At 41.1% G+C, this 12746-nt stretch overlaps 2 protein-coding genes across 2 annotated transcripts; both read left to right on the plus strand.

Moving 5' to 3' along the window:
* Positions 1-2624: 2624 nt before the first annotated feature.
* Positions 2625-6882, plus strand: ino80e (INO80 complex subunit E). The gene is made up of 8 exons (XM_034123980.1): positions 2625-2694; positions 2978-3060; positions 3180-3250; positions 3898-3950; positions 4051-4132; positions 4634-4751; positions 5070-5168; positions 6030-6882. The coding sequence occupies exons 1-8, from the start codon at positions 2667-2669 to the stop codon at positions 6234-6236; spliced, it is 741 nt and encodes a 246-aa protein (XP_033979871.1). The 5' UTR covers positions 2625-2666; the 3' UTR covers positions 6237-6882.
* A 1040-nt stretch (positions 6883-7922) lies between these two features.
* On the plus strand, positions 7923-12463 carry LOC117477303. The gene is made up of 3 exons (XM_034123981.1): positions 7923-8493; positions 9366-10172; positions 11362-12463. The coding sequence occupies exons 1-3, from the start codon at positions 8206-8208 to the stop codon at positions 11875-11877; spliced, it is 1611 nt and encodes a 536-aa protein (XP_033979872.1). The 5' UTR covers positions 7923-8205; the 3' UTR covers positions 11878-12463.
* Positions 12464-12746: the final 283 nt, after the last annotated feature.

The following is a 12746-nucleotide window of genomic DNA, read 5'->3' on the forward strand; positions in this document are numbered from 1 at the left end:
ATATATGGATTTATTAAGAGTAGAGAGTGAAGGGGTGTGTGCATAATGTTGACTGTTTTAGCCGACAGCAGCGATTTATGGCTGGAGACACAGGAGGGTCTATTCTATTTCTGTCCGCCAGCGTCTTTGGAATCAAAGCAGATTCTGTCGGTGTTGGGGGGCAGATATTGTGTTTCATATCGACAGGTTTCTTTCTTTCTTTTGGGCCTGGAAAGGTAGACAATACGTGTTTATTTTTGCAAGTGGGCTCTACTAATGTCTGGAAGAGGATGCAGAAACTGAGACATCACAGCTCCTGCTTTAGTTGCAGTAAAGGATGCTCAGTTATCCCTGCTGGGGTTCATATTGTCTGAGAGGTTCATACAGTCAGCATTTCTGCTCTGTTCCCCTGAGTAAATATCTGCCTCCCAGCCAAAAGCCTATCCTGTTTTTATCTGTCCATTTATCTCAACTTCTTATATATTTTCCTCTGCCTGTCTCCCCCATCAACCTTGACACACACGGAGGTCTGGCTGTGTGCGTGCGTGCGTGCGTGCGTGTGCGTGTGCGTGTCTGTGTGCGTGTGTGTGTGCGTGCACGTGTATGTGTATGTGTGTGTGTGTGTGTGTGTGTGTGTGTGTGTGTGTGTGTGTGTGTGTGTGTGTGTGTGTGTGTGTGTGTGCTTGTGTGTCTGTGTGTGTGTTTGCACTGAAGCAGAATTGCTCATCTCTGCAAATGTTCATAATCTATTATTCATGGCGCCTGGTCCTGGCACTGCTCTGATCTGCAGACTCAGAGCTCTACAGTATGCGGCAGGGGGAGAGGACACTGACAGGAGGATTAAATAAAACCAGGGGATAAGAAACTGCTCACATGTTGTTTTACTTAATCAATAGTAGTATTACTAATTTGTAAAAATACAAGTTAAAGTCCTGCATTTCAAAATCTTACTTTAGTAAATATACAAAAGTATTGGCATCAAATTATACTCAAAATACCAATCGTAAAATTACTCATTACCATTTGAGAATCACATATATCAAATTAAAGTAGCTTAACATGAAAAATGTTTGAGTAAATTACAATAACCTTGAAATTGTTCTCAAGTACAGTACTAAGGCCCACTGCTAGAAGTCATGAAGGCGTGTGAAGCTAGTCCTGACTGAGGATCAAAGCAGCTGTAAATGCACATTTCAATTTAAAGGTAGGGTAGGTAAGAATGGAGAAACCAGCTCGAGTGCGCTAGAATTTGAAAGTACACAACTGAAAAAAATCTGCCCCTTCCTTCAGACTTCCTCACAGAGCCCCTCCTCTAACACACGAACGCGCACATGACCAATGAAGGCACGAGATAAGTTTGTGCACGAAATGGAAGGCTGACAGGCAGGTAGGCCATCCAGTTATCTGCCGCGGGCCGAGGCAGATGATTGGTCGTGCTTTCTACAGCGCCACGGCTTCCACAGATTACATTTTTTTATATATTTATAGCCAAAGCATTTAAGATATTCATTGCTATCGGGATGTTAAGAGCATTCCATGGAATATAACAAAAAAGTGTTTCTGAAGGGAATTACCTACCCCACCTTTAATTAATCTTTTTTTAGTTTATGTTTAATTAGGAGATCTTTAATCAAAAGCAAACTATATCTAATACTCACATGTTTACAGCATGTCAATTTTTTTAACGTCATGCAGAAATAAACATGTAAGCATTATTTCTACATAAAGGCATATATATATATATTCATTTTCGGGATCATAAACTGTCATACAAAGACACACCATATCACGAAAATGGCATTACAGGTATTTTATTTTGTTTTATTACATTTTTCTATTTGTATTCATACATATACATCAGATTTGAAAAATAAAAACACGTCATGTTTGATTATGGTGCAGTCTAGTGTTCAGCCCTTTAACAACTCTGTTATAGAAGCTTAATAAGATACAAGCTCAGAGACAGTGAAGTCAGCTCCATTCCCAGCCCTGTGTGGTGCAGGCGGGAGAGGTGCCACTAGATATTAGAGGTAAAGTGGTTAATGAGCAACTCCTGGGCTAACCTAACAGGACAGGAAGAACAACACCTCTCTAAAGTGCTGCTGCAGGAGTAACAAGGCAGAGGACAAGGTGGTTAAGGTTGGCAAAAGATACACAGAGGCAAATTGCATATATTCTCTATCACTTTGGGTCATTTTGAAACAATCTTAACATTCTATAAATCAAAACTATATTGCATATCTGCGAAAGGTTACACTTACTGTTTTTGTTATTGTGTGATGTTATTAAAGGACTGATTTTGTTTGAGGAATGCATTGATAAAGTGTCTGTAAACTGATTTGGATGGGGTCAATTGATTGATTGTATATGTTGTGATCAACCTGTCCAAACATTTTTAGATTTTGCATAATTCTGCTTTATTGCAATTTTATTTTCCTTTTTTGTAATGCTTTTTTAATTTCACCATCACCAGATCCTTATTCAAAAGGTCTCAGAAACTCTAGAATTAGGGGTTTTAATATGTAAAGTATCATCATTTGATTTGATCAGACAAACCATTGAAAACGGATTAATGATTATGCTTTAAGAGAGGCAGCAGGTGGCGGTAATGCTCCGGATCGATGGTTGCACACTGCCATTGAAGGCGTAGAAGAAGATAACAACGACGTCACAACGTAAACAAAAGCATGTCGCACAGACAGAATCAAGCTAGAGGTACCAATGGGTCTCAATAATAAAAAAAAATTGCTTTGAATTGAATAGAAAGCTTGTTTGCACACTTTAAATTAATATAGGTGTATATTTTCAGCAGCTTCTGAGAACAGCAGCTCCGTTAGTTAGCGAGCTAGCTATGTGAGCTAACGTTTAGCTTAGCATACAGTAGCTTCTTATGTGGTTTGTAATGCAGCCCGAGTTACTACAATTACCTCTAGTTTATATATATTACTGTTAGTAGATGGTTTAGTAATTATTCCATTATTTGCATCCTTTATTTAAGAAATGAACGGTCAAGCGGACGTCGAAGTTGACTACAAGCGGAAATACAAAAATCTCAAGCGAAAATTAAAATTCCTTGTTTATGTAAGTACAGATAATCTATATGTGTTCAGTCAGTCATTAGCAATCGAGTTTAGTACTTTATTAATACATATATGTGTCATTTTCTGCATTGATTTCGTGTTTGTATTCCCTTTATTCAGGAACAGGAATGTTTTCAGGAGGAGTTGAGGAGATCACAGAGGAAACTTCTCAAAGTGTCCAGGGACAAAAGGTGAGGGCACATTTTTGCCATATTTATATTAATTAGACATTTTGTATTTGTATACATTTGTGTTCCAATGTTACTTGCCACCTTTTCGGTGTGTTTAAACATAGAAAAATAAAGTAACCCTCACTCAGGACTCTTAGCCCAGATAAAATAACCCCGAAAAAAAGAAACTCACACAAAATAATTTATTTAAGGACAATGAGAATCATTTCAAAGGTACTTACTTCAGAGAACAGATGCTTAGGGAATCAAGTATGGTCCAGACAATATTTAACAATTAGATTATAGGCTGGAAATGGTCAGATTAACTTGTTACGGGATTTTTCACCTTTTTCTGATTGAAGAAAAATACATTGAATGATTTAGCAAGGATGTGGTAGAAGGGGTTATAGCGTTTCTAATGTGACCTGATATGTCAACAGCTATGGCAAACCTAAAGGCAACAACATTAGAATCTGTGAGCTGGCTGCTATAACAGGGCAGGGTTCCAGTGAAACATCAAGGGCTTTCTTTTATGTACTTAAGAAACAAAAATGGCTTATTCTAGACAAGAAAAAAACTTGAACGTGATCAAAATGTGAAGGTGAGATCACATTGCGTGTACTTGAAAATGTGTTTACGTTAAACAATATCCTTCACTTGTTTTCTAGCTTCCTCCTGGACAGACTGCTACAGTACGAGAGGGTAGATGAAGACTCCTCAGGTAATCCAAACTTTCTTAACAGTATCGAGTGTTTATGACTACGTAAATGCACGAGTTGTAAACAGTAGGTTGATTTATGTTTTCTTGTCTTCTGTTCCAGATTCAGATGCAACAGTTTCTTCAGAAAACAGTGAAGGAGAAGCCCCCAGGGAGAGGGAAAGAGAACGAGATGTAACAAAGAAGTAAGCCAAACATTTATACTCACTGACTTGGTGTTGCCTATTGAACCGAGTGGACCACTGTGAGAAAACATTTTGCACTGTGAATGCCCTTTCTGCCACACTGAGTTTCTCTTAATCTCTCATGTACTCTTTTCAGGAGAAGAAGTACATGGTAAATGGACTGTACTTATATAGCGCTTTATCCAGTCTTTACGACCCCTCAAAGCGCTTTACATACTACATGTCATTCACCCATGCACACTCATTCATACAGAGCAGTGTACCTTACTCTAGGAACTAACATTCACACACACTCACACACACTCACACACCGTTGGCCATGCCATCGGGAGCAACTCAGGGTTAAGTATCTTGCCCAAGGATACATCGACATGTTGGCTGCACGGGCTGGGATCGAACCCACAACCTTCTGGCTGAAAGACGACCGCACTCCCTCGCAGCCACAGTCGCCCCCTTTCTGCCACACTGAGTTTCTCTTAATCTCTCATGTACTCTTTTCAGGCGAAGAAGTAGTCCTGGAGCGTGTCTTCCATCTTCCTCATCCCCTCATCTCTCCCTGCTGTCCCGTTCTGGTGTGAACCCCCTGCAGTCCTCAGGCTCTGGACCTTACCTCAACACCGTGAGTTTCCATCTCCCTTTATTATTTCTTAGTGCGGCCAGCAAGATGAACATTGCTGCCACTGCCCTGTCCTCATCTGCAAACATCTGTGTTTTAATTTGGCATTGTTTATATCATTTGATTATTTTTTCATTTAATTCATACGTTTTTATATCTTCATTTGGTGTTATTCAATGTTTATTATGGCTCCACTGTCGTTGCATTGTTCATTTTTCTTTGTATTTTTTTGTGTGTTTTTGTGTGTCTGTCTTGTAATGTTGCCATGCATGTGTGTTTGTGTGTTCATTTGATGTTTGGGGCCCTGCGTGTGTCGGGCAGATGCCCTTCCCACCGGAGTATTTGGCTCCTCCAGCTGAACGAGTGAAGAAAGAGAGAAAAACAAAGACGCCTAGAAACAAGAAAGAGACAACGGGGAAGGTGAGAGAGGAAGAGAAAAAAAAGATATTCATAGATTACAAAATACATATTCACTGCTTTCCTCTTACATATATTAATGTGCCATTTATGTTAATTAGCACCCAAGTCCATTCCAGTATTTAGGTCACAGAATATATGCATAGCAACAAGGAAATAATATTTGTTTACTTCTATGTTCTCCTTAGAGAATCCAAGATGTATGTATATAGTGTGATCCAGAATTAGCACTAGCATGAGCATTAGCTATTCTTCCTGATGTCACATAAACAGTCAAACAAACATTGACACACTATAGTCACATTAACACAACTAACAAAACAACTCATCCCAAGTATGGAAGTGCAAACAGAGGCTGTCACCCTTTCAACCATCTTACAGAGGCCCGATATTGTTTTTTTGGTTTTTCCATTTCTTGTAGTGTGTTATATAGGTTGTTGTGCATGTAGATGGTCTGCAAATGAGCATAATATGTCCTCTTTAAGCCAAAGACAAAACTAAATGAAATTGTTTGAACACAGACGCAGTTCAAATATAATTTCTGAAATGAAGGTCGTAGCCAATCTTTAGTATTTTCTTGAACAATATGCACCGGCAATGAATTGGTTGATTTTACCTTCTTGCACAATATTGCAGATGGGTTTTAATATATTAACTCAACTCAACTTCAATATTTATTTTTAATAATGACATTCCAGGACACTGATTTGCTGATTCTGGTTGATTACTGATTTATTATCTTTGCTGATGTATATCTGTAATGCAGTTATCCATCCAGTTATACCCCTCATTCCTTCATCTTATCTCAATCTCCATCCCTTTGTCCTTCCTCACATTTTCACTCTTATTTTGCATTCCTCTCAGGTTGTTGCCCCCATGGCAGCCAATTACCCATCAGCCCCTGCGGCCCCCCCGGCAGCCAGCAGCCCGTTCAGCTGGGTTCCCCGACAGATGCTGAGCGGAGACGCAGCGGAGGAGGAGGGGGAGAGCGACGGAGACAGTGACAGAGGAGATGAAGACAGAGGGGAGGGAGACGAGGCTGAACTGGTCATTGACCTCCCTAATGAGTGAGCCGCAGTGTGTGGTTAGATGTATTTATAAGCAAGGGATGCAGGGTTTGTACATCTGTGTGTGTGTGTGAGTGAAAGACAGAATGTGACTGAATGTATTTCCTGTTTTCAGTAGCTTCTTCCACTTTCACCCCTCCCCCTTGTGGACTTTTTCCTAATTGCAGTATCACTATCAAAAAACTCCCAGATAGATGTGGTTTTTATATGTGGAGAATTACATTTGTGACTAAATAACAGTTTGACAAGTGTTTAGGAGAAATCCACAGCCAGTGAGATGAATGGATAGTTGTTAACATTTCCAAGCTGCTGATTATTTGTCTAAACAGTTTTAGCAATCTACAAAGTGTGACTGAGACTAGGTGTGTCCTGCATAAAGAGAGCTTTGGTTTATTTGTTTTTGCATTATCTAAACACCATCTCCGACTTTGGTATTGCATAAATGCTGCACTCCATTAAAGCTAGTTACGTCTTTTTTTACTCGTTACAGGAGGTTTTGTCGTTTCTACTTCTGCAATGTTCAATTTCTTTTTCACAATGTGTCATAAGTCAAAGCTACACCTTGTCAATTCCAATGTGTTTTGCACCTTTTCAGATGTGTGTGTAAAATGTCATGCTGTCAAACTAAAAGATTTTGTTATAAATTGAAATTGTGTGTCACGTTTCATTCACAGATTCTATGGACACAATGCTACACAAACTAGTTTACATAAAACGGTTTATTAAGGTTGTATGTTTGTCTTAAACTAAGTGTGTAGTGTGCCCCACCCAAAGCATCACACCCTAAAAATCTCATTCCAGAGTTACAGGTTATGAGGTGTGCTACAGTCTGTGTGAACACTTATTGTACCCAGGACATGTGTACTTACCACATTCACTACATACAAGCTGTGTTTAAGAACATCTTAGTGAAACCTGGTTCATGTTAGTTATGCACATGTTGTTTTTCTTGACTTGATTGCAAAGAGTCCTTATTCCACTCTTGATAGAAGCCCAGGGGGACATTTGGCTGATGTTTGCCAAAACTCTTAAGCAACTTAAGGGCAGAATAGCTGGACTCCACCTCTCCTTCATGCCAAAAAAGAAAGCTTGACATGTTTGTGTTCACTCTTACTCATGCACATGATAATTAGATAGCATGCATATTGCTGTTTAAGACCAGTCAGTGCCAAAAACGTGTCTCAACATGCATTTCTTTAATAGAAAACCAACTGTAATATGTAAGAGGGAGTGTGTTTTTATCCAGGAAGAGCTCAATAATCGCTGCACTCTGTGATACAATGACCCGTGACTTTGACACCGTCAGGATTAAGTTCTAATGAGGATGACATTGTTAAATTTAGCTCAGTCAGTGACATTTTAGCTGCTGTTATAAGTGAGAACTCCTGCCTGATAAGGAAGTATCTTATCAAAGCTGCTGTATCTTATCAAAGCTGCTGTACCTTTTCAGCACTTCTCAGGAATGTGATTTACACAGTAATAATGGACAATGAGAGTGTGTCATTCCAGGTTCTAACCTGTACAACGACCATTGTTTTGGAATGTGGACTTGCAGGTATTGGGCAGCTTTTGATGGGTGTGTGCGTTGCTTGTATACTTTACAGCAGTGGGAGTTAAAGGTGTAACCATATAGAGTGCTTAAGAGGGAGGGGTGAAGTGGAGGTACTGCCAGAGGGGGCGAGGGAGAGTGGAAGAGGGAGGAACTGACAGAGGGGGCGAGGTTGTCAGTGAAAAGGGAAATGAAGGAGTAAGCAGGATTGTGCCTGCAATACAGATCCACTCTGCTGACTTTCAAATAACACAGCCATGGTTGGACAAAAACTGCAGCAGAGAACCAGGAGCCAGTGAGGAAACAACAACCTTATCTTTCCCATCTATAAACGGAAACCACTGGATAATTTACAAGCCTCTCCCTCCTGCTCTGTGTGTGTGTGTGTGAGGCAGAGGGGGGATTTGCTGAGCTCACCACCACCATGCTGCGTCCTGCTGCTGTCAGTGCAGCTGTGAGTGTGTGTGTGTGTTTGCTGCTGGGCCTGTCTCTGGCAGATGAGGACTCGTCGGAGCCGAGCCTCTGCAGCGGCTGCTTCCACAGACGGACGCCTCCTCAGGGGGGGTCCTCGGGGCTGCGCTCGCACTGCCACAGCCTCCCCGGGGGACAGACGTTCGCCTCGCTGTCCAAACCGTCCTGTGACACAGCTGTCTGCACGGCCTTCACTCTCAGCATCGCAGGGACGGAGGAGGGGGGAGAGCATGTTGATGTGGTAAGGCAAATCTATTATGTTGTTTACAGTAGGACTACCTGCTTTTGAATGATGGATCTTGAAAAAATAACTGTATAAATCACAGATGGGGATTCCAGGATGCAGTTTTCGAGTACTTAATTATTTCGATTCTATGCTCCTTTATACTTCGACTCACCTTCAGAGAAACATGATATGTGTTTACTCAACTGTACATCTGACAGATATAGTTTCTATTCAGATTAAGATTTTATATACACATATGATAAGATAATATAATAAAAGCATTGTTGAAAATGAATCCATTTGTTCCTAAACTCTTTGTGTTTATTCAAAAGAACTCCTAAGCTTTTGAAATGATTAATCAAACATGTAATACAATAAATCATATTTGAAAGTACCAGCTGACGTATATGTAAGTTAAATGGGGCCTATTTGTCTCTTTCCTGTAGTGTGTTATATGGGTTTGTGTGCATGTAAATGGTCTGCAAAGGCTAAAATCCCTGTATTCCTTCAAGAGGAGTTTCTCTCCCACCCCCCCCCCCCCCCCCCCCCCCCCCCTTCATGAAATGTCTCTATTGGAGTCCTTTGTGTACTCACGTAACATAGTGACATCACTATGTAACACTTGAGCTTTCTATTGGCTACAACACATTGTACGTGATAGGCTAAGGGGCGGGACATTTCTAAGTGGTTGACCAATCACAACAGAGCCGGCCAACTAACCAATCAGAGCAGACTGGGCTCTGGTACATTAAAGCATGGAGACATGTCCCAGTAGAGGCTCAAAATACTATACCTGAAATTAGCATAATAAACCCCCCTTTATTTAGGGTTATAATGTACACTTGCATATATGTTACTCATACTGTGGCTCTTCTTGTTTCTGGCAGACAGAGGAAGACAACAAAGTAGCGGTACCAGCCCTTCTCAGAGGAGGGGATACATCTCACCCTGTCTCACCCACAGACTCCCCCCTTCAGCTCTGGGACGCCACAGTCACAACACTGGTCCAGTCCACCATCTCTCCCAAATGCAGCTCTTTAGGCGGAACTCTCTACATCCTGATGGGGGTAGGGCGTCTCGGGGCGGCTGAGGATGGAGACGAGGAGTGTCAGACGAAGCCTCTGTGGTCTGCAGTGTGCTGCGCCGCCCCGGAGGGGAAGAGGGGCTTCAGTTTGGGGTTGATCACAGAGACAGAGACAGGGGAAGGGGAGAGCCAAGTGAGCGTTAAGGAGCTGGAGGAGATGCTAGGAGTGGCAGAGCTGTTTGCAGAGGGATGTGGAGGAGCAGCTGGGGAGATTGTTGACATCAAAGAGGGAGAGGGTCTTCACAGTGAGGGGCTCCCTGGAAACATAGAAATATTGGATGCAGATCTTACTGAAGAAAACAAAGGAGACAAAGATGCAGAATCAAACACTGCAGGTGGAGACGCTGATGGAGAGGAGGTTAGTTCAGGTTCAAAGAAAGGAGAAGAGGCTGGTTCAGAAGGTAGTGTTGAAGAGCAGAGTGATGTGACTCAATCAAGATCTGTCAGATCAGAGTCTCCTGAGTCCTCAGCCGACTATGGGACTGTGGAAGAACAAGAAACAGACACTAACTCCAGCTCCATGTTGGTCTACGTCCTCTCCACCACCTTGTCCATCCTCAAAGCTCCGCTGCGACCGGTGTTCTCCAGAGTCACAGATTTCCCTGGACAGGTGATATAAGTTACTGAAGCACTGTTTTATTTGATGTATAAAGGGACACTCCTGCATCGCTGCCATAAGGCTCACAAGAGAATGGTCTGAAGCAAATTGTAATGGCCATTTAAGTGATCCAATGTCCTATTCTGCTAGCCATCATTACACAGTAGAGTGGAGAAAGTGATCTCACGCAGACACAAACAGGGCCATTTTCCAGTCATTGGATGCAGTTTATAGTTGAATGTATATTGAAGCAGTTTTACAATTCTGCATCTGGTAAGAACGGCCTTACCGGTCACCTATGACCCTATTTATACACTCTGTGCAGCTAAATACTATTGCATGACAAATCGAAACAAAATAATATATATATATATATATATATGCCAGCAATAAACGGAAATAGCTCCTACACAAATCATTCTACTCTTCCTGTAATGCAGAGGACTCAAAGGCTTTATTTGTCATATGCACAATAGCTACAGTGTAGTTAAGGAAATGAAAATCTTAAGAGCCAGGCTCCTCCAAAAATGCAACACAAGAAGAAAAAGACAACCCAGTTTCTAACGCAGGCTTTCCACTACACATTTTTGAAGTGAAAGGCCAAGTCGGACTACATTTTCAAGTGACCTTTTTTAGACTTTAGAGTGTTTTTGCAGAGAAACAGAAAACATTATAATACTGTTTTAACAGGCGGAGTAGGATTCCTCATTGCAAGGAAAGTGTATAAGTGCATGTGTAAAATTTAGAAAGTGCTCCTTTAATTTGACCAATTACAGCCAAAATATTTCATAATGACAAGTACTTTAGCTTATGTAGAGTAACTGATAACTACAATGATTACTACAGGAAGTGAAAATAATAAAAGAAACAAATTAAACAAGTCTATAAAAGTCAACAAAACCACATTAAAACTTGAACGCAACAACAGCAGCAAAATATTACAACTGATAGACTATTACAGCAAAAGTCTATTAAATAGAACGTGGAGATGTTTAGTGTGTTTGTAGGTAAACAATTCAGTTTGAACAGGTTGAGTTTCAATGATTATTAAATCTCCTCATGCCAGTGTGCTCCTCCCAGACACTGGAATGAGGTGCGACCTGCAGCAGGTGTTTACTCCTTACAGGCCCTCAGGTTATGTGTCATTTTATTATTCACACCATTCTCTCAGGTAAAATATTAAATATTGTTCTCTTCCCAGGTGACATACGTTCTTCAGGAAGACCTCGGGGTTCTGTCTGCCCTGCCTGGAGAAACCTACTCTCTATTCCACCTCCTGACCTCTGACTTCTTGTCCTGTATGGGCTCAGCTGGAGATACAATCCTCAATATCGGTGAAAACTGCTTCTCCAACACCTACTACGTCTCCTCCTCCATGCTGGGGGCTTTAGTGGACAGCTGCTACACGGGGGTCACAGGCGTAGGGACCCTTGCTGGAGACACTGTGGGGATATGTGGGGAAGCGTTGGATAATACTTGGTGGGTGACCAAGTTCTTCGGGGGGCGGCTGTGGGAGCAGAGCGAGGGCTACGTGGGGACGGTGGTGTCAGAGATGGGGGGTCAGGCCAACGCTTTAGGTGGAGGGTTTGGGAGGCTGGTGTGGAGAAGTGGAAGTGGGGTGTTTAATGTCTTTAGAACGGGAGGGGGTTTAGTGTTTGGAGTGATGGATGTACTCATTGGTGGGATGAGAATGGCTTTGGGGAATGAGTCAGAGTAGAAAGTCCACATGAAGCCATTAAAAACGTTTCAATGTATTTCTCAATTTGTGAATTTCTTTAAAGAGTGTGAAAAAAGGGGGTACTGTTTCACTTTGATGTCATTTAATAATAATTAAATAATAAATATAAATTGTATTCAAGGCGCCTTTCATGACACCCAAGGACACTGTTCGATTTGTTAAATATTCTAAGAGGTAAAAGCATGAGAACAAGATAAAAACACAAACATACCATCATGGAGAAGACAATTAAAGTGGACACAAATGATAGGGATAGGTTATTCAGGGGAAACAGATGATAGGGAGTTGGCTGATCTGAGATCATTTGATACTGTATGCCTTAGCTGTTTTAGAAGGATAGCCATATGTTTTTGAGTCGAATTTAGTGAAATTTACACTGTAGGTCTTACACTTCACTGTGGCTGGCTGTCCAATACATCTGCTGCTGCGACAAGCAACCCCACTGTGATTTAAAAACCACTGTGCACAAGGCTTTTGGATGTAGATATATCCAAAACTATTCCTGTATGATAGTTATGTTTGCTTACGTGTACATTTTAATAAAAGAGAATGCTGGCTTATCGCATTGTTTTTGTCTTTGTGTGTGCTTGTGATATATGAAATATGTTACTCTATACTGAGCTGATTAACTGACAGAAAGGTAGTTACCTTTACATTTTGCAGACAAAGCATGATAAGCTTAACTAGAGGTGGAAATTCATGAAACTGGACTGGGGTTCTACTTTATTTGGGTATTACCATTTCAGTTTTTTTTTTACTATTTTTCAGGCTGAAGTTAAATGCTTTTGAATTCACATAAAATTACTCAACAGGTAAGGATTTAAAGGTGGGGTAGGTAATTCACTTCA

The sequence above is a fragment of the Trematomus bernacchii genome, unplaced genomic scaffold (genome assembly GCF_902827165.1).
Source record: "Trematomus bernacchii unplaced genomic scaffold, fTreBer1.1, whole genome shotgun sequence".
Taxonomy (NCBI): Eukaryota; Metazoa; Chordata; class Actinopteri; order Perciformes; family Nototheniidae; genus Trematomus; species Trematomus bernacchii.

Coding starts and splice junctions, on each gene's coding strand:
- ino80e (XM_034123980.1), top strand. CDS start 2,667: ATGTCGCACAGACAGAATCAAGCTAGAG. Junction 3,061..3,179: donor AATTAAAATTCCTTGTTTAT/GTAAGTACAGAT, acceptor CCCTTTATTCAG/GAACAGGAATGTTTTCAGGA. Junction 3,251..3,897: donor AAAGTGTCCAGGGACAAAAG/GTGAGGGCACAT, acceptor CTTGTTTTCTAG/CTTCCTCCTGGACAGACTGC.
- LOC117477303 (XM_034123981.1), top strand. CDS start 8,206: ATGCTGCGTCCTGCTGCTGTCAGTGCAGCTGTGAGTGTGTGTGTGTGT. Junction 8,494..9,365: donor GGGGAGAGCATGTTGATGTG/GTAAGGCAAATC, acceptor TGTTTCTGGCAG/ACAGAGGAAGACAACAAAGT. Junction 10,173..11,361: donor TCACAGATTTCCCTGGACAG/GTGATATAAGTT, acceptor TTCTCTTCCCAG/GTGACATACGTTCTTCAGGA.